The sequence below is a fragment of the Loxodonta africana genome, chromosome 6, assembly GCF_030014295.1.
Source record: "Loxodonta africana isolate mLoxAfr1 chromosome 6, mLoxAfr1.hap2, whole genome shotgun sequence".
Classification (NCBI taxonomy): Eukaryota; Metazoa; Chordata; class Mammalia; order Proboscidea; family Elephantidae; genus Loxodonta; species Loxodonta africana.
Genome location: NC_087347.1, coordinates 113,998,808 through 114,019,557, shown reverse-complemented (window position 1 = coordinate 114,019,557; position 20,750 = coordinate 113,998,808). Strand labels below are relative to the sequence as shown.

Genomic DNA, 20,750 nt, shown 5'->3' with positions numbered 1-20,750 from the left:
TTGACTCTCTGCTTTACCGAGCATAATGTCCTTCTCCAGGGACTGGTGCCTCCTGATAATATACCTCAAGTACATAAGATGAAGTCTCACCATCCTCATTTCTAAGGAGCATTCTGGCTGTACTTATTACAAGACAGATTTGTTTGTTTTCCTGGCAGTCCATGATACAACTCAGTATTCTTCGCCAACACCATTATTCAAAGGCATCAGTTCTTCCTTGGTCTTTCTTGTTTATTGTCCAGCTTTTGCATGCATATGAAGTGATTGAAAATACCATTGCTTGAGTCAGGCACACCTTAGTCCTCAAAGTGACATCTTTGCTTTTTAACACTTTAAAGCGGTCTTTGGTGGCACATTTGCCCTGTGTGATATGTCATTTGATTTCTTGACTGCTGCTTCCGTGGGCATTGGTTTTGGATCCGAGTAAAATGAAATCTTTGACAAGTTCGATATTTTCTCCATTTATCATGATGTTGGTTACTGGTCCAGTTGTGAGGATTTTTGTTTTCTTTATGTTGAGATGTAATCCATACTGAAGGGTGTAGTCTTTGATCTTCATCAGTAAGTCCTTGATCTTCACTTTCAGCAAGCAGGGTTGTGTCATCTGCATAATGCAGGTTGTTACCAAGTCTTCCTCCAATCCTGATGTCCCATTCTTCATATAGTCCAGCTTCCCAGATTATTTGCTCCGCATACAAATTGAACAAGTATGGTGAAAGGATACAACCCTGACACACACCTTTCCTGATTTTAAACCACACGGTATCCCCTTGTTCTGTTCAAACGACTGCCTCTTGGTCTATGTGCAGGTTTCTCATGGGCATAATTAAGTGTTCTGGAATTCCCATTCTTCACAGTGTCATCCATAATTTGTTAAGATCTGCACAGTCGAATGCTTTGGCACAGTCAATAGAATACAGCTAAACATCTTCCTGGCATTTTCTGCTTTCAGCCTATCAAACATCAGCAATGATAGCCCTCATTTCACATCCTCTTCTGAATCCAGCTTGAATTTCTAGCAGTTGCTGTTGATGTACTGCTGCAGCCATCTTTAGCAAAATTTTACTTGCATGCGATATTAATGATACTGTTTGATAATTTCTGCATTCCATTGATTCACCTTTCTTTGGAATAGGCACAGATATGGATCTCTTCCGGTCGGGTTGGCCAGGCAGCTGTCTTCCAGATTTCTTGGCATAGATGAATGAGTGCTTCTAGCATTGCATCCATTTTTTGAAATATCTCAGTTAGTATTCCGTCAATTCCTGAAGATTTGTTTTTCGTCAATGTCTTCAGTTCAGCTTGGACCTCTTCCTTCAGTACCATCAGTTCTTGATCATTTGCTGCCTCCTGAAATGGAATATCAACTAATTCTTTTTTGGTATTGTGACTCTGTGTATTCTTTCCACCTTCTTTTAATGCTTCCTGTGCTATTCAATTTTTGCCGATAGAATCCTTCAGTATTGCAACTCAAGGCTTGAATTTTTTCTTCTGTTCTTTTGGTTTGAAAAATACCAAGCACGTTCTTCTCTTTTGGTTTTCTAATTCCAGGTCTTTGCAGATTTCATTGTAATACTTTACTTTGTGTTCTCGAGCTGTCCTTTGAAGTCTTCTGTTCAGCTCTTTTTAGCCACTCTGCATTCAAGAGAAAGTTTCAGAGTTTCTTCTGACATCCATTTTGGTCTTTTCTTTCCTTCTTTTCTTTTTAATGACCTTTTTTTTTCTTCATGTCCTTGACGTCATTCCACAACTCATCTAGTGTTCGGTCATTGGTGTTCAGTGCATCAAATCTGTTCTTGAGATGGTCTCTAGATTCAGGTGGGATATACTCAAGGTCGTACTTTGGCTCTTACGGACTTGTTCCAATTTTCTTCAGCTTCAACTTGAAGTTGCATATGAACAATTGATGATCTGTTCCGAACTCAGCCCCTGGCCTTGTTTTGATTGATGATATTGAGCTTCTCCATTGTCTCTTTCCACAGATGTAGTTAACTTGATTCCTGTGTATTCCATACGGCAAGATCCTCTTGTGTAGTCGCCATTTAAGTTGTTGAAAATAGGTATTTGCAATGAATAAGTCATTGGTCTTGCAAAATTCTATCATGTGGTGTTCACATCCTTTCTATCACCAAGACCATATTTTCCAACTACTGATTCTTTGTTTCCAACTTTTGCATTCTAGTCACCACTGATGATCAGTGCATCTTGATTGCATGTTTGATCAATTTCAGGTTACACAAGTTGGTAAAAATCTTCAATTTCTTCATCTTTAGCATTAGTGTTTGGTGCATAAATTTGAAGAACAGTCATATTAACTGATCTTCCTTGTAGGCATGTAGATATTGTCCTATCACTGACAGTGTTGTGCTTCAGGATAGGTCTTGAAATGTTCTTTTTGATGATCACTGTGGTGCCATTCCTCTTCAAATTGTCATTCCCAGCATAGTAGACATATGATTATCCATCTCAAAATGGCCATTACCAGTTCATTTCAGCTCACTCATGCCTGGGATATTGATCTTTATGCATTCCATTTCATTTTTGACAGCTTTCAATTTTCCTTGATTCATACTTCGTAATTCCATGTCCTGATTATTAATGGATGTTTGCAACTGTTTCTTCTCATTTTGAGTCCTCCCACATCAGCAAGTGAAGACTCCAAATGCTTTACTTCATGCACTTCATTAAGATCGACTCACTTTGAGGAGGCAGCTCTTCTCCAGTCTTATTCTGAGTGCCTTCCAACCTGAGGGGCTCATCTTCTGGCACTGTACCAGACATTGTTCCACCACTATTCATAAGGTTTTCACTGGTCAGTTTTTTGAGAAGTAGATCACCAGGTCCTTCTTCTAGTCTGTCTTAGTATGGAAGCTCCCCTGAAACCTGCCCACCATGAGTGTGGTGCATTGAATTACTTAATATGGCCCTTCTACCCATAGTTTTTGTAACTTCCATCGAATGACTGGGTGGAGCTATGCAAATGAGGGGCTTGTGGCCCACCAATGGAATTGGATAGCTTGCTAATAATGTAAATAAGTTCATGGCACCTTTGTTGAGGTAGAACCATGCAAATAAGGTCTATGGAACCCTAATGAGGTTTGCCATCACAGAGGCAGAAGAGAGGATTTTAAAACCAACAAGAAAGAAGAGCCGGGAGTGCAGCTAGTCCTTTGGACCTGGAATCCCTATGCTGAGAACCTCCTAGATCCAGGAGACAGAGGAGCTGTAACACGGAAGACAGCACGAGACGGCAGGAACCAGGAGACTGGTGTAAGACGGCTTTTGTGGCCTTCCCAGCCAATGGAGCAAGAAAGCTGAGTGATTTCAGGCATGAGGCTTACTGGCTTAATGAGGTGACTCTAGGCACTTATCAGCAGAGCTGAAATAGCTTCCTAACACTTGCCCAAGCATGGCAGAGGCGGGGCCAAGGGGCCTGAGAAATGTGTACCTGGGAGCATGGCTGGGAAGAGGCTGTCCTGATGGAAGAACTGTACCCTGAATGTTCCTGAACCTGAATTGTAATCTGTTACTTCCCTAGTAAACCCCATAATTGTGAGTATTGTGTGTGAGTTCTGTGTGGCCATTGCAACGAATTGTCGAACTCAGTAAAGAAGCAGAGAGTGCCATGGGAGGGATAATTGGTGTCATACTTGGTAAAAAAGTTGGGAGAGAGGAGGTATGTCTGACCTCTGCCTCATAGGAATCAGCCTTGGGCTATTGATCTTGATTCCCTCCCCCCTTGTGAAGTTAGAGGTCAGACGCCTCTGCAACGCCATTTGTACCATGAGTGGTCCTGCTGGTATTTGAAATACCAGTGCCATAGTGTCTACCATTACAGCAATACGAAAGCCACCACAGTATGACAGACAAGTGGTTTGTATTAGGGAAGTAACTTACTTTTCTGGTTGTTATTATTCATGAGAGAGAACTCTGAGGTCAAAACAGAATATTTCCTCCTCTAACCAGTTCCCTATAGACAGTTCCATAGCGTAAAAGCATCTCTAAGTAGATACTGTACTATTTAAAGAGTGGATTATAATCAGTTCAAACTTAATATGAAAAAAAAAAGTCTGTATTCACACTTGTTACATGCTCCTTAATTAAGCTCTCCTCTCACATCCTCGTTATCTATAGCTCAAATTCAAGAATCTCAACCTTTTGGATGTTTCTGTTGTTTATTTCCCAAACCATGATCAAACAATAAGCCCAGTCATTTTTTCTCCACATAATCTTTAAAAGATATTATATTATATGCCAGGAGTTCGTATTACAACTAATTTATTTCAATCCTACATTTCTCTTACACGTAGGAGTTTCTAATTCTCAGCTATGATAGGTTCAGAATTAAGGCAAAATACATTTTACCCGCACCAATACTTTATTAAAAAAATAAATAAATACTTTATTAGGGGATAATTAATATAACCTTTAGGCATAAATACCAAAAACCTATTGCCGTCGAGTCAACTCCAACTCATAATGACTCTGTAGAACAGGGTAGAACTACCCCGTAGGATTTCCAAGGAGCAGCTGGTGAATTCAAACTGCCGACCTTTTGGTTAGCAGCCAAGCTCTTAACCACTGCGCCTCCAGGCCCCCAGGGTATAAACAGAGCTGCATTAATGGCCCTGGCTTATGTTGGAGATTTCTCCAATTCTTTGAGGTCATCATAATGCGAGTAACCCAAAAGAGACACTAAGGTGCTGCTGTGGCAGTAGGACAGGGCTGAATGTCCTTTCACTGCCATTTCCTTGTCTGGCTTTACATCACTGGGTAGTACAGTAGCTTAAGAAGCCTAACTAATAATGCTGATTCAAGATGTAAAAAGTTGGCAACTAACAATGCCAAGGACTAGACGAACTCTACATATATCTTAATGTAGCAGGGCTCTTAGATGGAACCCAGGGAGAAGCTAAAGGAAGTGTTTTCATTAGAAATGCAAAGCAGATGAGAAGTGGGAGACAACCTATTGTAGTCTGCAGGCTTTTCCCTGGAAGGACTGTGCCTTAACAGCACTGGATGCTGGTGTTGGCCTTGAAGAACCTCCTCTTAGTGACTCACTCCGGTGTTTACCTTCACTGACCACTTGCCCTACATCCCACAGCCACCCCCAACTCCCTCACTTCTAACAAATAACCTCAAATTTCTAGGTAAGATGGAAACTGAGTTTATCACGTATGAATTCCCTCAGTTTCCTACCACCCATAGCAAGCAAAATATACATATATGCACCTGTTTCTGAGGTCTGTGAATACATTTAAGGCTGTTCCTTTATTTGTGCTTCTGACTCTTATTTCCTCGTTTCTTCCCACTTCCTCACATTTTTCCTTCTCAATCCATCTTCCCTCCTAAACCTCAAGCGTCTCCCGTCTATCTCTACTGGCTTCTTCTCTTCAGCCTACACACTTCTTCCTGACAGTCTTCCTCTAACTTTGCATTTTCCACTAACCTTGTTGCCAAATTCCGTAGGTTCTTTTTGATCCTCCACTTTTGTACCCATCTCTTAATGGGCTGGTGTTCTCTAGGGGCTCTATCTCTAGCCCACTTATTTTGTTACTCAGTGGAGGCTCCTGGGCAACTTTATCTACTTTGATAATTCAAAGCTTCCATCTTTACAGTGACTCCCTGAATAAATAGCATCAGCCTTGATTTCTCTCCTGAGCTTTGGGCTTGTGTATTCAAGTTCGTGTTAGATTTCTGTTGTGTCACCAAACCCTCTTTTTTCCCCCTCATATATTTCCTGTATTAGTGGATATACCACCTACACCTTCAGTGTGTCCTCTCATAACCTTTTCTCTTACCAGCTTGTCTCAAGTTACTCTCTGTTAGATATAACGGCTCTGTTTCTAGAAACAGAACAGGAGATGGCTGACTAATAAAGAGGACTCAGCTAGACTACCTGAGTTCAGATCCAAACTCTGCCACTTACTAGTCGTGCAGCATTCGGCAAGCTGCTTAGTCTTTCTATGCCTCAGTTTCCTCACCTACAAAATGGGGATAATAAGAGCACCAACATAATTGGATTGTAACAAGGATTAAATTAATACATTTGCTAAGTAAAAGCCCTAGAGAGTTGAAAATGGTGCTTGGTGTATAATAAAAAAAAAAAAAAATTAAGTAGCTATTTAAGTGTTTGCTGTTAATATTACTGGTTTTAAAGCACATATCACCTAAAAAAAAAAAAATTATCTTACTGCTTACTGCGTTTCTACACTGGAATGTAACTACCTTAAATACTGGGATCCTGTCTTCCTGGTTCACTGCTGTATCCCCAGAACCTAGAACAATACTTTGCATATAGTATCCACTCAAAAGATTGGAATGAATGAAGTCTTTTTTCTTTTCTTTTCAGCCTTCACCTTTTAACCGTCTGTCTTAGCCCTAATCACTTTCTGTCACAACTGTCATAACATTTTGCTAACCAGAAGAGAATCTATCTATATTATACCTAAAACATTCCTCCATGCCTTCTCTTAGAGTGTAAACCAAAAAAAACCAAACCCAGTGCCATCTAGTCGATTCCGACTCATAGTGACCCTATAGGACAGAGTAGAACTGCCCCATAGAGTTTCCAAGGAGCGCCTGGTGGATTCAAACTGCCAACCCTTTGGTTAGGAGCTGTAGCACTTAACAACTGTGCCACCAGGGTTTCCTCTTAGAGATAGTCCTCTATTATTCAGGCTTTCTGTCCCTCATGAGGTAAAGACTAAACTTCTGATCTCAACTTCAAATATATCCACACTTTGGTGCTACTCTCCTGTCATTTATTTCTAGAGTATTTTTAATGAAAAATGTCTAAACCAAAAAAAAAAAAAAAAAGCATTATAACCCTGAGTACTTACACCGAGAATTAACAAATTGCTAACCTTTTGTTCTTTTTTACTGCAGGGTGTTGTTTGGTTTTTTAAGAAATAAAATATTAGAGGTATATTTGAAGTCCCTTTTGTATCTCACCTGAAGTCCGTTCCTTCCCTTCCTAGGAGTAATTACTAACATGAAATAGGTATGTCCCCATCCCTTCTATACTTCTGTGGTTTTTTAAATTTTTTAGGTAAGTTGCATCATACTTCTACGTTTTGCTTCTTCACTATACATTCTAGCATTCTTTTGGGGATGTAACGTTTCTAGATATAGCTTTAGTTCATTGATTTTAATTGTTTTGTAGTATTGTGCAATATAAGTATACCATACTTGTGTTTGTTTTGTTTCTTTGCTCAATTTTCCTATTGATAGATTTTTATTTTCCCTGTCCTTTGCTTCTAAATAAAGTAATGCAGTGAAGTTTGTTGTTGTTGCCTCATGCATATGTGCGAGTCCAGCTAGGATGTAGATCCAGAAGTGGAAATTTGAGGCCATGGGATATGTGGAATTTAAGCTTAATTTGCTATCACAAATTGTTTTCTAAAGTGGACTTACAGTGTGTAAGTGTTCCCATTTGCCACGTCCTTGCAGGTCTAGGTGTTACCAAGTTTTTTTGTCTTTAACCCTAGTTCACGCGCTCTATTTCAGTTACGTGGGCTCTTCTGCCCTATCTTCCCGATCTCACCACTCAGGACGTAGCATATTCCTGGAACACCTTAGCTGTCCAAATAACATTTTCCCTAAAAGTAATTTATCTGATAGTTCTGTATAACTCCACTAATAAATTATTCCCTCCCATTCTTCAACCTTCCAAAGGTATTTTCCCCTATATTTCAATATTCTCTTAAAATTGTTTTGTATGTTTGTTAATATGTGTCATTTGTAACCTCTTTTTGGTTTTAACGAACTCTTTCAGGTCAAGATAGTTCATGTTCTCTCTTGCACACGCTTTCTCTTTAAATGCTGTTATGGCAGCTGTGCGGCCATATTGCTTTCTCTGTTAGTAAATTTTTGTTAGATGACAGTAACAATTCGTAAACCACACAGACATTTAGCATTATAAAAAGTCGATGCTTTTATTCTTTTTCAGGTGACTGACAAGTGATTTACTCTGAGAATGTGAACTTCCCCTTTTCTAAATACGGCATAAATAGTTTTCCTTTCCTTTCTTTCTAGAGGCCCTTGACCAGTTAGTCATGTCGATTTTAACTGTGGGGAGAGGGTGATGTGTGTTGGTTTTGTTCATTTGATTTCCATTGTGCCTGCCTGATTATACTTCTGTCTCTAAAGGAAGAAACATATGGCATTTTACCCACCTAATGAAAAGGCTTTGAATAACGAGGTAGTCATAAAGGAAGAAAATGCAGTGTGCTTTGCCAGATTCTATTCGGATAACTTCAGTAATGTAACTCTTTTTTACCCTCATTATTCATGTGAATTTTCCCCTCTGTATTCAGCACTTTATCTTTACCTGTAACAGCCAAATTTCTTTCCCACAAATAAATCATTTTCAATATTTTGTTAACCTAAGCTCGTCTTCATTATGTGAGATTATTTTGTTTGTCTAACTCTTTAATTTTTTTGTGATGTGCAACCCAAAAGTAGACTCAAGTTATAGTCATCACATAATCTTTTTACTTGTCATTATCAAGAGTATCTTTTTTAAAAAATAATATTTTATTGTGTTTTCAGTGAAAGTTTGCACAGCAGATTAAGTTCCCGTTTGACAAATTCTATACAAATTGTTCGATGACATTAGTTACATTTTTCACAATGAGTCAGCGTTCTCTTTAATTGCATTCTGGTTGCTCCGTTTCCAGTGCTCTAGTTTCCCTGGCCCCCTTATCTTCTCATCTTTGCTTTAGAGTAATTGTTAACCTTTTGGTCTCATATAGGTGGTCGGTAGTACATGTGTTGTTGCTGAAAATTCTAGCTGAAATTTTCATGGGAGAAGTAACTAGTGCATAGACTGCATATACTAGCGTCTGCCTATTTGAATGTTGAGCCCAATTCTGCCTTGCTTTGTTACCTACCTTTCTCAAGGCAGACACTCGTAAGCTACTAGGCTTCACACTGTTCGTTAGCCTTAGACTGAATCCTTACTGCCAGCCGGGTTTGCATAGTTTGATTCTCATGACCACAAGAGATGAAAAGATTCAGAGAAACTAGGTAGTTTTATAATACCTGGAAGTTCTGATAATTCCATAATGCTTAGCCCTACTGACCATTAATATGCAGTGACGGTGACATGTTAATGAGTTACTCTGTGTTTTAAGTACTCTTGAACTAAACATGCCATGTAAATACAAATTGCCCCCTCTTCTTGGAGCCCTAGTGGCATAGTGGTTAAGTGTTTGCCTGCTAACCAAAAGGTTGGCAGTTCAAATCCACCAGCCACTCCTTAGAAACCCTGTGGCATAGTTCTGCTATAGGGTTGTTGAGTCAGAATCGACTCGATGGCAATGGGTTTGGATTTTCTTTTTTTTTTTTTTTTTTTGTATGCTGTGAGAGAGGCTGTGCTGGGTGTTTTACATTTAAATCAGTCAATTCTAACAACAAACGTGTGAGCTAAATATTATTTTTCTCCCACTTTACAGGTGGGAAAACTGGCTCAGAGAGATGAAGCAACTCACCATAGTCATACCCGGCAGGGCTGGGATTGAGACTTTGATCTAATGCCGGTGTACTTGCTCTTGTCTTACAGTATTGCCTTCTTCCCAGGCAGTAACCCGTCGTTTTAATTCAAAATAATTCATTTACATAGTAGTCTGTTGTCAAGTGGTGTGACATGTTAGCAAGTATTGCTACTGACACACATTGGTTGTGTGACTTTGGACAAGTCATTTGACCTCTGGGCTCTAGCTGATAACTTGCATGCTGAATTATAAGATTGGACCAGGTGGTCTCTAAGGTCCCACGGGGTTCCACCTACCTTGTGATTCTCTTAGAATTCTGAAAAGTTCACCTCTTCAGGTTATGCGCCTCCCTTGTCCCCCCCGCAACCATTGCCTTAGTGCCTTATTCATTTCTTAAATAGATTATGGCCTTGCTTTTTTTTTTTAATTTCAATTTTTAAATTCATAATTAAATCATAAGTTCTTTATAAAGAACATATCTTTTATATCAAAGAATTTGGGTACTTAGTGAGTGCTGCCATCTTGTGTCTACCATTTTATGAGAAAAAAAATTGAGAACAACTTATACTGAATTATTTTTTGTTTCGTTTTTGATTTTAAAAATCCAGTCATTTGATTTAGGAGGCAGATCACCTTGTCTAGATTGAGATAATAAAATGTCAAGTTTAAAAAAACTTGACATTTTGTTTATGATAGCCCTTTTCTCCTAGTCAAACGTAGTGAAATTGAGTGCAAATGAATGTGAAGATATAGCAGTACAAGCATTATATTTTTGAAGAGCTTTGCATGCTTGGCTGTATTAGTATTGTATCTCTTGGTGCTTTGACCTTACCATGTCAGGTGTTTCACCTTAAAATTGTACTATCCTATTTATTGACAACAGAATTGCCAGAGGAAGATGGAAAAGCCCAATGGTCTTTTTAGAGGTGTTTACTTGCTGTAGAGTATTCACTTGCACCAAATAAATATAAAACTAACTTTAAAAACAGAAGACAGAGAGAGAATTTTGGCATTGATTTTTCAGATGTCATTAAAAATAGTCATTCTACTATTTACACATCTTTGCTTTCAACAGACAGCGTGGATTTCTTTGGAAATGTTAAATGGCTTACTATAACTTTTTGTTTTTAGAGTGTGATTATTGTTCAGAATTACCACCAAAAAAAGAAAAATTCATTGCCCTGAGTCAAATCTGACTCATGGCGACCCTATGTACGTCAGAGTAGAACTACTGTATAGGATTTTCTTGGGTGAAATCTTTATGGAAGCAGATCACCAGGCCTTTCTTTCACTGCACCACTGGGTGGGTTTGAACTGCTAACATTATTTTAGTAGTCAGGTGCAAACTGTTTTCACCACCGAGGCACCTTACAGTCCTCTCTTACACCCGTTCACTTGTAGCTCTGCAAGAAAACTTAAGATATCATAGCTCTTGGAGTCATGCATTCCCGGTTGTGATCTTGAGCAAATGCTTTTTTTCCTTATCTGTAAAATGAAGATAATGTCTCTCATAGCATTGACCATATACTAGGTTCTTATTGGATATTAATTCCTTTTCCTCCCCTATTCCTTCTGCTTTTACTGATAAACTGTCTAGGCCTCAGTGACTTATTCAGGCTCATATAACTAATAGATGCCAGAATTAATTGTAACGGTTTTGACAAAAAAAGTAATAAACTCACTGATAATAGTATTTTTAATTCCTGCATTACTCTAAATTGTACCATTTCCCTTGAATATTTCATTTAAAAATGTTGTTTTATTTTAATTTTAGGCCACTGAAAGGGATGATAGATTTGATCCAAGACAGTCCATTTTAGTCCAGGAATCTACAGTGGTGACAAGGACATGGGACACCTCCTGCCAGATTCCAGATGGTTCAATACAATTGACATCCTGGTTGACAACTGTGGAAAGGAACCTTGGATTACCTTATTTTTTTGTGGGACACCACAACCCCAAATCCATAGAACACATCAGGTAATACTCTCCTGTCACTGTAGAAAATGCACCCCCTCTATTCCCCTGCAAAAAACTTACATGTAAAAAGTGAGGGACCAGAGTATCTTAAATACCTCACCCCCTACCCTTTGCAACCGCATTTTTTTCAGAATGAATCAGTTATCTTGGGTATGGAATATAAATAAGAAAAGCCTTTTTTTTAAGCAATGTAAACTGCTTTAGACTCTATTTCTAACTTTAGAATTTATTTCTCTTTGGCTTTTTATTTTTCTTATTTTTCAAATGTATTCATGAATTCCTGAAATTTATTTAGACATTTAATTGCATTTTTTTTTTCCAGGAAAAGAATTCTTGGGTTCATCCCCATATTTTATTAAGAAAATTTTCAGAGTTACAGAAAATTTGAAAGAATTTTGCAGTGAACACTCATAAAAGTACTCCTGTATTCTACCGTTAACATTTTATCACACTTGCTTTAACTAGTATCTGTCCATCTCTCCACCAAACCATCTTTTGTTTTTTTCTTAAGCATTTCAAAATAAGTTGTTGCAGTTAAGTTCCAACTTGATTTTTTGACACATTTATCCTGAAATGACAGCTATCTTTACACTTTATCTCTGATACATTCTATATGACATATAAAGTTCTCGGTATTTTTGTTAAACTCCCCAACACATGAAGGTGCAAGGTTCTATACAAAACACACTTGTGAATATGGGTTAGCAATTCTGTTCAGCAATATTCGTAAGGCAGTGAAAGCTCTTCTGATTTATGTGATTCAATGTGACTCACCTACTACCTACTTACCAGCTGTCTTGTTATCTGACATTTCGCATTTCTGACAATAAAAAATCTGCTATCCAACTATTTTGCGTATTAATGACGTACATCTGCCAATAATGAACTCCAACGTATGAGGCAAGAGTAACTCTGGCTGTGATAGTTAAGGTTGTATATCAGCTTGGCTGGGTCATGACTCTCAGTGGTTTGGCAGTTATGTAATGATGTAATTTGGCAGTTATGTAATGATGTAGTCATCCTTCATTTTTGTGATCTGATGTAGTCATCTTCCATTTTTACATAATGTCGATTTTCACATAACAGCCTGGTATTTGGAACCTAACCATGTCAGTAAGTGAGGAGTGGGTGTATATTGGCATCGTATGTATTTGATCTTCTGTGGTTTCTATATCCTAGATCCTCTGGTAAGAGGTATTGTTTCACATTGAATCACATAAATCAGAAGTGTTTTCATTGCCTTACTAATATTGCTGAACACAGTTGTTAACCCATATCCACAAGTATGTTTTTTATAGAACCATGTACCTTCTTTTTAAAATTGTATCTTTTCAGAATTGCAGGATAATTTAAGAAATTTGGAATTTTGCAAATCCTGATGAAAGCTATGATTGAAAATATTTTTCTCACAGGATGATACTCATAATATCCCTTTAGAGAAAAAGAATTCTTATGTTATATTTAGATAATATACATGTATAACTCTCCAGCCATTACCTCTTACCTTTATCTGGTTCATTTCTTAATGTTTCTTAAGAAATTTCACAAGTAATGTATACATCAGAATCACCTCACACCCATTAGAGCTCTTTTCTCATTGTTTTTTGATTTCTTTTTTTAACATGTCTCTACTAAACTGTAAAATCCTTGAAAACAGGAATTTTGCTTCTATCTAAGCACACGCAATAGTATTCCTGAAACATAGAAGGTACTCAGTCAATATTGTCAGTATTGTGCAGTGATTAAATGGAAAAAATGTTTCAAACTGAATTTATTTTTTTTTTCCCCTCTTTCTTATTAAGGCTTCACGTTCCCTGTAGAATTCTAAAATAACCTTTGCTAATGAGGATGTCTGATATTGTTACTGTAAAAGATGAATCTGAAACAATGAAGGATTTGGAGGCAGAAGTGAAAGATAAAACCACAGTTGAAAATCTTATCAAATCAGAAAACTATGGGAAGATTTTGGCCGAGAAGAATGAACGTTGTATTGACAACAATATTGATTTGCAGGTAAACTGGATTTTCTTCCTGGCTAAAGACACTAAATATTCCAAATGGAATTATACTTCTTTTCACACAAAACTTACTTCTCAGAATTCCAGAAGGGTCAGTTGACCCTTTGGGACATGCCTACCACCTGGTTTTTGGGCCATCCACAATTGGCTTGTTGCATCTAGTTTCTTGAGTTGCTTGTATCATGTAATATAATTTTTTTAATTTGTGTGGCCAATATGTTTTTTATTGGCTTCCTACTTTTTTATTCCATTCTAAACCATTCTACCCCTAGTAAATGGAAACCCTCGTGGTGTAGTGGTTAAGTGCTACAGCTACTAACCAAAGGGTCGGCAGTTCAAATCCACCAGGCACTCCTTGGAAACTCTATGGGGCAGTTCTACTCTGTCCTATAGGGTCGCTATGAGTCGGAATCGACTTGACAGCACTGGGTTTGGTTCAGTTCAGTTACCCCTAGTAATTAGTGCTGTGAGAATTCAGAATTTAACCCAACAGTTCTTAGAGGAGAGAGGAATAGAGAGGCCGAAACTGACAAACTTTTGTTGGCAAAAACAAACCTCAAGGGGAGCAGTCGGATGAACCGTGACTGAGAAAAGAGGTTGGTTAAAAAAAAAAAAAATTACTTGAGGTTTTTGATTTTGATTCTGTGCATATATGATGACTTAAAACTAACCACTGAGAGAGGCTTTTAATTCCAGGTGTAGATGGAAATTGATGAGTTGGCCTGTAGATTTAAGATAAGTAAAAATAGTACTTCTAGTATTCATTTCTTTTATGTTTTTTACTTATCCATTGCTATATAACAAATTACCTCAAAACAAAGGGCTAACAATTTTAAAACTGTATACATATGTATGTGTATATATGTATTTTTTTAATCTTACCATTTTGTGTGGGTCAGGGCTTGAGAGAGTTGCATCTTCTATTCCACACAGCATCAAAAGTAGTCCCTCGGTGATATTTAGAGGGTCCAGGACTGCTGCACTCACATGTCTGGTCGCTTGGTAGGAATGGGCAGAATACTGGGCTCATCTGGAACTGGGAGCACCTACTCACAGTCCATCTGGAATGGTGGGTCCAGAGTGATCAGAGTTCATACTTGGCACCTGAGGGCCCCCAGAAAGAATATTCCAAGAGAGCCAGGACCTAGCCTTGGAAGTCCTAGACTCTTATTTCCACTGTCTTGTTTGATCAGGGAGATCAATAAGGTCACCCCAGACTGAAGGAAAGAGGAATTAACCTCACCTCTCAGTGGGGAAGAATTTCATAGCCACCTTTAATCTACCACAAAAAGCTGTCCTAAAATACTCTTTATTCATGCATGTTTTTTTAGTTGTGCTTTAGGTGAAAGTTTACAGCTCAATTTAATTTGTCATTCAAAAATTTATACACATATGGTTTTGTGATACAGGTTGCAATCCCTACGATGTGAAGCACACTCCCCTTTTCTACTGCAGATTCCGTGTCCGTTCAACCAGTTCCTGCCCCTTCCTACCTTTTCATTCTGCTTTTGGACAGGAGCTGCCCATTTGGTCTAGTGTATCTGATTGAACTAAGAAGCACATTCCTCATAAAATACTGTCTTCAACATTAATGTTTTCATTTAGTGTTTATTATGAATGAAGAATTCTGTTTTCACAGAAAAGATTCTATCCTTTCTACCTTCAGGGTTACATGCCAAAAATTAGTTTTATTTTATTTTATTTTTGACAGATAAAGAAGGCTCTTTTAAAGGGTATCTCACTCCATTTCATCAGAAACTTTGTTTACTGCCTGTTAGATGTCAGACATTGTGTTAGAAAATGACAGCACCTCCTACAGCTGTAAAAAAGTATTTTGGCCCTGCTGATTAAGTGTAGTCAAGTAGTAATTATCTAAGAAACTTGGAGGAATAACGTATTTGGTTTTTTCCTAGTCATTTGCAGTAACTTTTTTAAACAACAACAAAAAATGTTGCCATCCCTGTAATCAGTCACACTCAGTGATGGCAGTGTGCCACTGTCCTGATTGAATCAGATTTGCAGAGATTCTCTTTGCATCTGTGATTCAAATTATTTTCTATACCTAGTGTTCACTCTCCAGTTCATGCTTATCAGCAGGTGTTTGACTTGGATTATGGAGGTTCCTACCGCATGTGTTGAGTTGCCCTTGGCAATAAGTAGGAGGACATTCTGATGACCACTGTTACTCATGGCCCAGTAGTTTGTGCTACAGGATGTTCACGCAGTCTCCAACATTTATTGAAAGCCTGCTCTGTGCCAAGGGAATACTACAGTAACCAAAATAGGCATGGTCTCCAACCTTGCATTCTTTATAGCATGGAGACTAGAAAGATTGGGAGGAGGGAAAAAAGAGAAAATGAGAAATCATTTCATGTTAACCCATTGAATGCTGTGTCCGTTTTGTAGAAGTTTAAGAATTTACACTATATAAGAATGTTTAGTCTGCTTAGAGCTTTCAGGAGTTCAAGACACCTCCATCAAAGGTGCTTGGAAAGAGCTTACAGTCAAAATAATGTGCACACAAGAGATTTAAGTAATGGTGATTAGGAACGGCGGAAGTAGATAAAAGCAGATCATTTTTACCAATGTTTTCACTTAATCTAAAAGTCAGCTGTTCTCAGCATGAACAGGGCATAGACTGTCTTTAATAAGAGCCTGGTTAGATGGCTGTTATTGTCGTTAGCTGCCATCGAGTTGGCCCCGGACTCACAGTGACAGCTTGAGCAATGGAATGAAATGCTGCTGGTCCCATGCCACCCCCATGATCAGGTGCAGATCCATAGTGTTTCAATGGCTAATTTTCATAAGTAGATCGCCAGGCTTTTCTTCCTTGTCTGTCTTCGTCTGGAAGCTCTCCTGAAAACTACTCAGCGTCATAACAGCACACAAGCCTCCACTGACAGACAATGGTGGCTGCACGTGAAGTGCGTTGGCTGGGAATCAAACCCAGGACTCTCACGTGGACAGTGAGAATTCTGCCACTGGACCACAGGTATTTCAGTTTAATATGAAGTAACCTTTTAATTTAATGTGGAGTAACCTATTATGAAATACCTGTTTTCTAGCATTCTGCTGGATATTTAGCTTTCAAATATCCTCTCCCTTTTGTGTTTCAGAAAGTACTTCCTAAAGTTTGTCATTTTAAGTATCAGCTATTATTTTTCCTCATAAATTTGGATGTATTTGCCAATTAAGCTAGGTTTCCTACTGAGAATTTTGAATAAACCAACTGTTAAACTTTAACAGAATAATAAAATATTCTCTACTTCCGTTTCTTTATCATTCTAAAAATCAACCACCATAAATATAACTAATGTTGTTTTGTTTCATCATAGTACTATTTAAAGTGACTTAGGAAAAGGGGAATGTTTACCTTCTAAGAACAGCAAACATTTCACCTATTTCCAAGCTGTTTTTTTTTTTTTTTTTTAAACCATCCCCTTAGTATTTTATTTAGAAAAAGTAAATTTTTGATGAAGGGATGTTGCACCTTCCTTAATACTGTGAAGAAAACTTACGGTCTTCTATTATGTGTTAAAGATAGTACTTACATAAAAAATCATTTTATCGAACTAGAGAGAGGCCAGTAGACATTGAACATCACCTGCGGGGGATAAGGGGAGGTTCCAAGCAGAGATGGGGCCCCTTGACCATTTCTTTTATGAATAATTCTGTTATTGGTGTGGTTCTTTCTACTCTTTAAAAATGTTGGTTGGTTTTTCGTCATAGTTTTGGAGCATAATCTTTTACAGACCTTTCAAGATTACACTCTTAAGAAACAGACTTTTTTCTCTAAAGTACTTTAAAACTAATTCAAATAATCTGTGTGCATTAATGCCAAGAAGTTAACTTTCCCACGTGGTGGAGCTGTTTTGAAGTGTTCTTATGGTCCAGAACGCTCTTAACTGTACAAGGCATTGTTAACTTAGTAACTTTTCTACTACCACACACTGTTCTTTTTGAGAATCTTGAGTTTTTTTTAGACTTTCTATGATTATGAAGTTTCTGGAAGATTGGAAATGTACAGGGTCAGGTTTCTAAATCCAGAAAAATACTTTTCTTTTGTTTTGCTGTTATAGACTGTTAGTGTCCCTGATCTTGAACATTTTAAAAGGGAAAAAAGCACTTGATTTGGTTTCCTCTGTGTAACTCATTTGTGTTTGATTTTTCTCAGAGGTAGACTTTTCAGATTAAATTTAGGGTAAACTTGTGTTGATTTTTTTTTTCTTTTCAGTCATTTATTTCAAATGTAAAATTTAGGATTCTGTGCTCTGTTTACTTATTAAAGGTTCAAACTCACCTTTCCAGTTATTTTACGTCATTATACCTGACAAGTGCTTCATCTAGGGATGTTGATATGTATACATGTATATGTACATGCAATTAAAAACGTATTTCAGAGCAGTGCAAACAATGCCCTCCCCTAGTTGTTGTTGTTGTTGTTAGGTGCCGTCAAGTCGGTTCCGACTCATAGCGACCCTGTGCACGACAGAACAGAACGCTGCCTGGTCCTGCGCCGCCCTTGCAATCGTTGTTATGCTTGAGCTCATTGTTGTAGCCACTGTGTCAGTCCACCTTGTTGAGGGCGTTCCTATTTTCCACCAACCCTGCACTTTGCCAGGCATGGTGTCCTCCTCCAGAGACTGAACCCTCCTGACAACATGCCCAAAGTATGTAAGACGCAGTCTCACTGTCCTTCTAAGGAGCATTCCGACTGTACGTCTTCTAAGACAGATTTGTTCGTTCTTTTGGCAGTCCGTGGTGTATTCAATATTCTTCACCTTCGCCAGCACCACAGTTCAAATGTGTTAGTTCTTCTTCAGTCTTTCTTATTCATTGTCCAGCTTTCACATGCATATGATGCAGTTGAAAATACCATGGCTTGGGTCAGGTGCACCTTAGTTTTCAAGATGACATCTTTGTTCTTCAACACTTTGAAGAGGTCCTTTGCAGCAGATTTACCCAATGCAATGCGTCTTTTGACTTCTTGACTGCTGCTTCCATGGCTGTTGATTGTGGATCCAAGCAAAATGAAATCCTTGACAACTTCAATCTTTTCTCCATTTATCGTGATGTTGCTCGTTGGCCCAGTTGTAAGGATTTTTGTTTTCTTTATGTTGAAGTGCAATCCATACTTAAGGCTGTGGTCTTTGATCTTCATTAGTAAGTGCTTCAAGTCCTCTTCACTTTCAGCAAGCAAGGTTGTGTCATCTGCATAACGCAAGTTGTTAATGAGTCTTCCTCCAATCCTGGTGCCCCATTCTTCTTCATATAGTCCAGCTTCTCATATTATTTGTTCAGCATACAGATTAAATAGGTATGGTGAAAGAATACAACCCTGACGCACACCTTTCCTGACTTTAAACCAATCAGTATCCCCTTGTTCTGTCTGAACAACTGCCTCTTGATCTATGTAAAGGCTCCTCATGAGCACAATTAAGTGTTCTGGAATTCCCATTCTTTGCACTGTTATCCAGAATACTTGTTAAATAGGCGTGGCCGTGTTAACCACTAGGCCTTGTGTGCCAGAGTGCATGAACAGCTTCTGGTAAATATGAGTGCATTTTCCATATACCGAAAGCGTTTAAGTAGGTGTTTAGTATAACCTCAACTTCTGTAGTAAGTCCTGTGATAGTCAAGATGAGAATACTACATCTTGTATTCTCCAAGTTATTTCCAGTGCATTTACTCAAAAAAAAAAAAAAAAAAGGCAAGGTAAAGGGCAAGAAGGCAAGCCAATCTAATAAGGTTATCACCAGAACTCAGGGAACAAACCCACACTTGTGAGGGCACTAGGCGACAAAATTTCTTAAGTAATGAAACATGCAAAGAAGTCTCTTTTTAAGGGATTGAATAAGACTCCCTGTATATAAAATCATGCAAATCATAACCTTAACTATTTCCCATTTGTCTAACAAAGATAAAAATGGTGTGTGTGATGTATCTGGTACATAGTGAGAGCCTAACAAGTGGTAAATGCTATTAATAATATCACTATAATCACCATGAAAATTGTTAGTAATTATTACCAATAGCACAGTTATATGGGTTCTGAAATTTGTCCCTTTATTATCACGTAAAATAGGTTTTTCCTAGTAATTAAATAAAAGTTAAAACTATTCCTTAACATATGTTGCCAAAAGTTTTAAAGTAGTATTTTTTATTATTTGTGTTAAGTTCCCTATTTGTGTACTGTGCTCTTACTGTCTTTTATTAATATTTCTGTCGTATACTTTTGAGAATTATTTCTAGGATTTGATACTCTGTTTAACTTGCCTTTTGCATTACTTCCCTGTGACATGTGTAAAGAAGTTGCTTGCCACATCTTACAGATGTCAGAATGCTTTTAAATGCCATTTTTACTTTCTCAGACGATTTTCATGGACCTCATCAGTAGGATGGGGAGATCCTTTGTTTTCATTTAATGTAAGGAATAACTACAACCTAGAGAGTGTGTAACTTTCTCCAAGGACTTTTCCTTAGGATCTAAGACTCAGGCCTTTGGATGTTTAACCCTATGCTCTGGGGCCCAAAGGGTTAAATGGCATAAACAAATTACTGATCGGAGTTGATTTGTTGTTTAGTGAGTCAGCTCTTCTGACTCAGAAAACTTTGTTGTGTTCTCTCAAGTAATTACCATTAATTCTTTTGATTAGGTCTTCAAAGCATATCAAAAGCCTTAGTTGAAAGGTTTCAACCATTACAATTTAATTTGCTCATAGTAATTATGAATTTTTTTAGAATTACAGATGAAAAATCCCCTTTCTAAAATAAGTCAGATTTCCTCTTGAGAGATTATTAGATTGGCATTTATTTTTATGTTAACATGCAGTATAGCTCATAAAGATTACTGTTCTTTCTTTAAAAAAAGTACATAAAAGCATCTCATGGTTAGTAATTTCAATACTTTAGTTCTTTCCTTTTTTTCTTTTACATTAAAGAAACTTTAAACAAATCTAAGGTGTCCTTAGCAGTACAGAGAAAGGCAAAGAAAATTACTGAAAATATCAGACCAAAAGAGGCATTATGATAATTAAAGAAGCACTAGAAAACAAAATCTATGTGCCACCTCTTGATTTTAAGTTGACTTTTTATAGATTTAGGTATTTGTTTCTTTTGTTATTAATTGTAGATCTGTTTAAAGTTCTTTTGTTGTAAAATAAAAGCCAAAGTACTGAAATCATCAGCCCTTGCGGTTGGTCCATAGGGCAGTATATTGAAAAACAGTCTATGTTTATTGTAATTGAAACCTTAA

The 20,750-nt window shown here is 37.7% G+C and overlaps 1 protein-coding gene across 10 annotated transcripts in view; it reads left to right on the top strand.

Moving 5' to 3' along the window:
* Window positions 1-11,362: 11,362 nt before the first annotated feature.
* The window catches only part of R3HDM1 (R3H domain containing 1), a 108,131-nt gene continuing 98,743 nt past the window's right edge, over window positions 11,363-20,750 (top strand). For all 10 annotated transcript variants that reach the window (XM_010586342.3, XM_010586340.3, XM_023543003.2 and 7 more), the window contains exons 1-2: window positions 11,363-11,477; window positions 13,280-13,490. In XM_010586342.3, coding sequence (XP_010584644.2) covers window positions 13,320-13,490 — 171 coding nt within the window. In that variant the 5' untranslated portion in view covers window positions 11,363-11,477; window positions 13,280-13,319. The remainder of the gene's footprint in view (window positions 11,478-13,279; window positions 13,491-20,750) is intronic.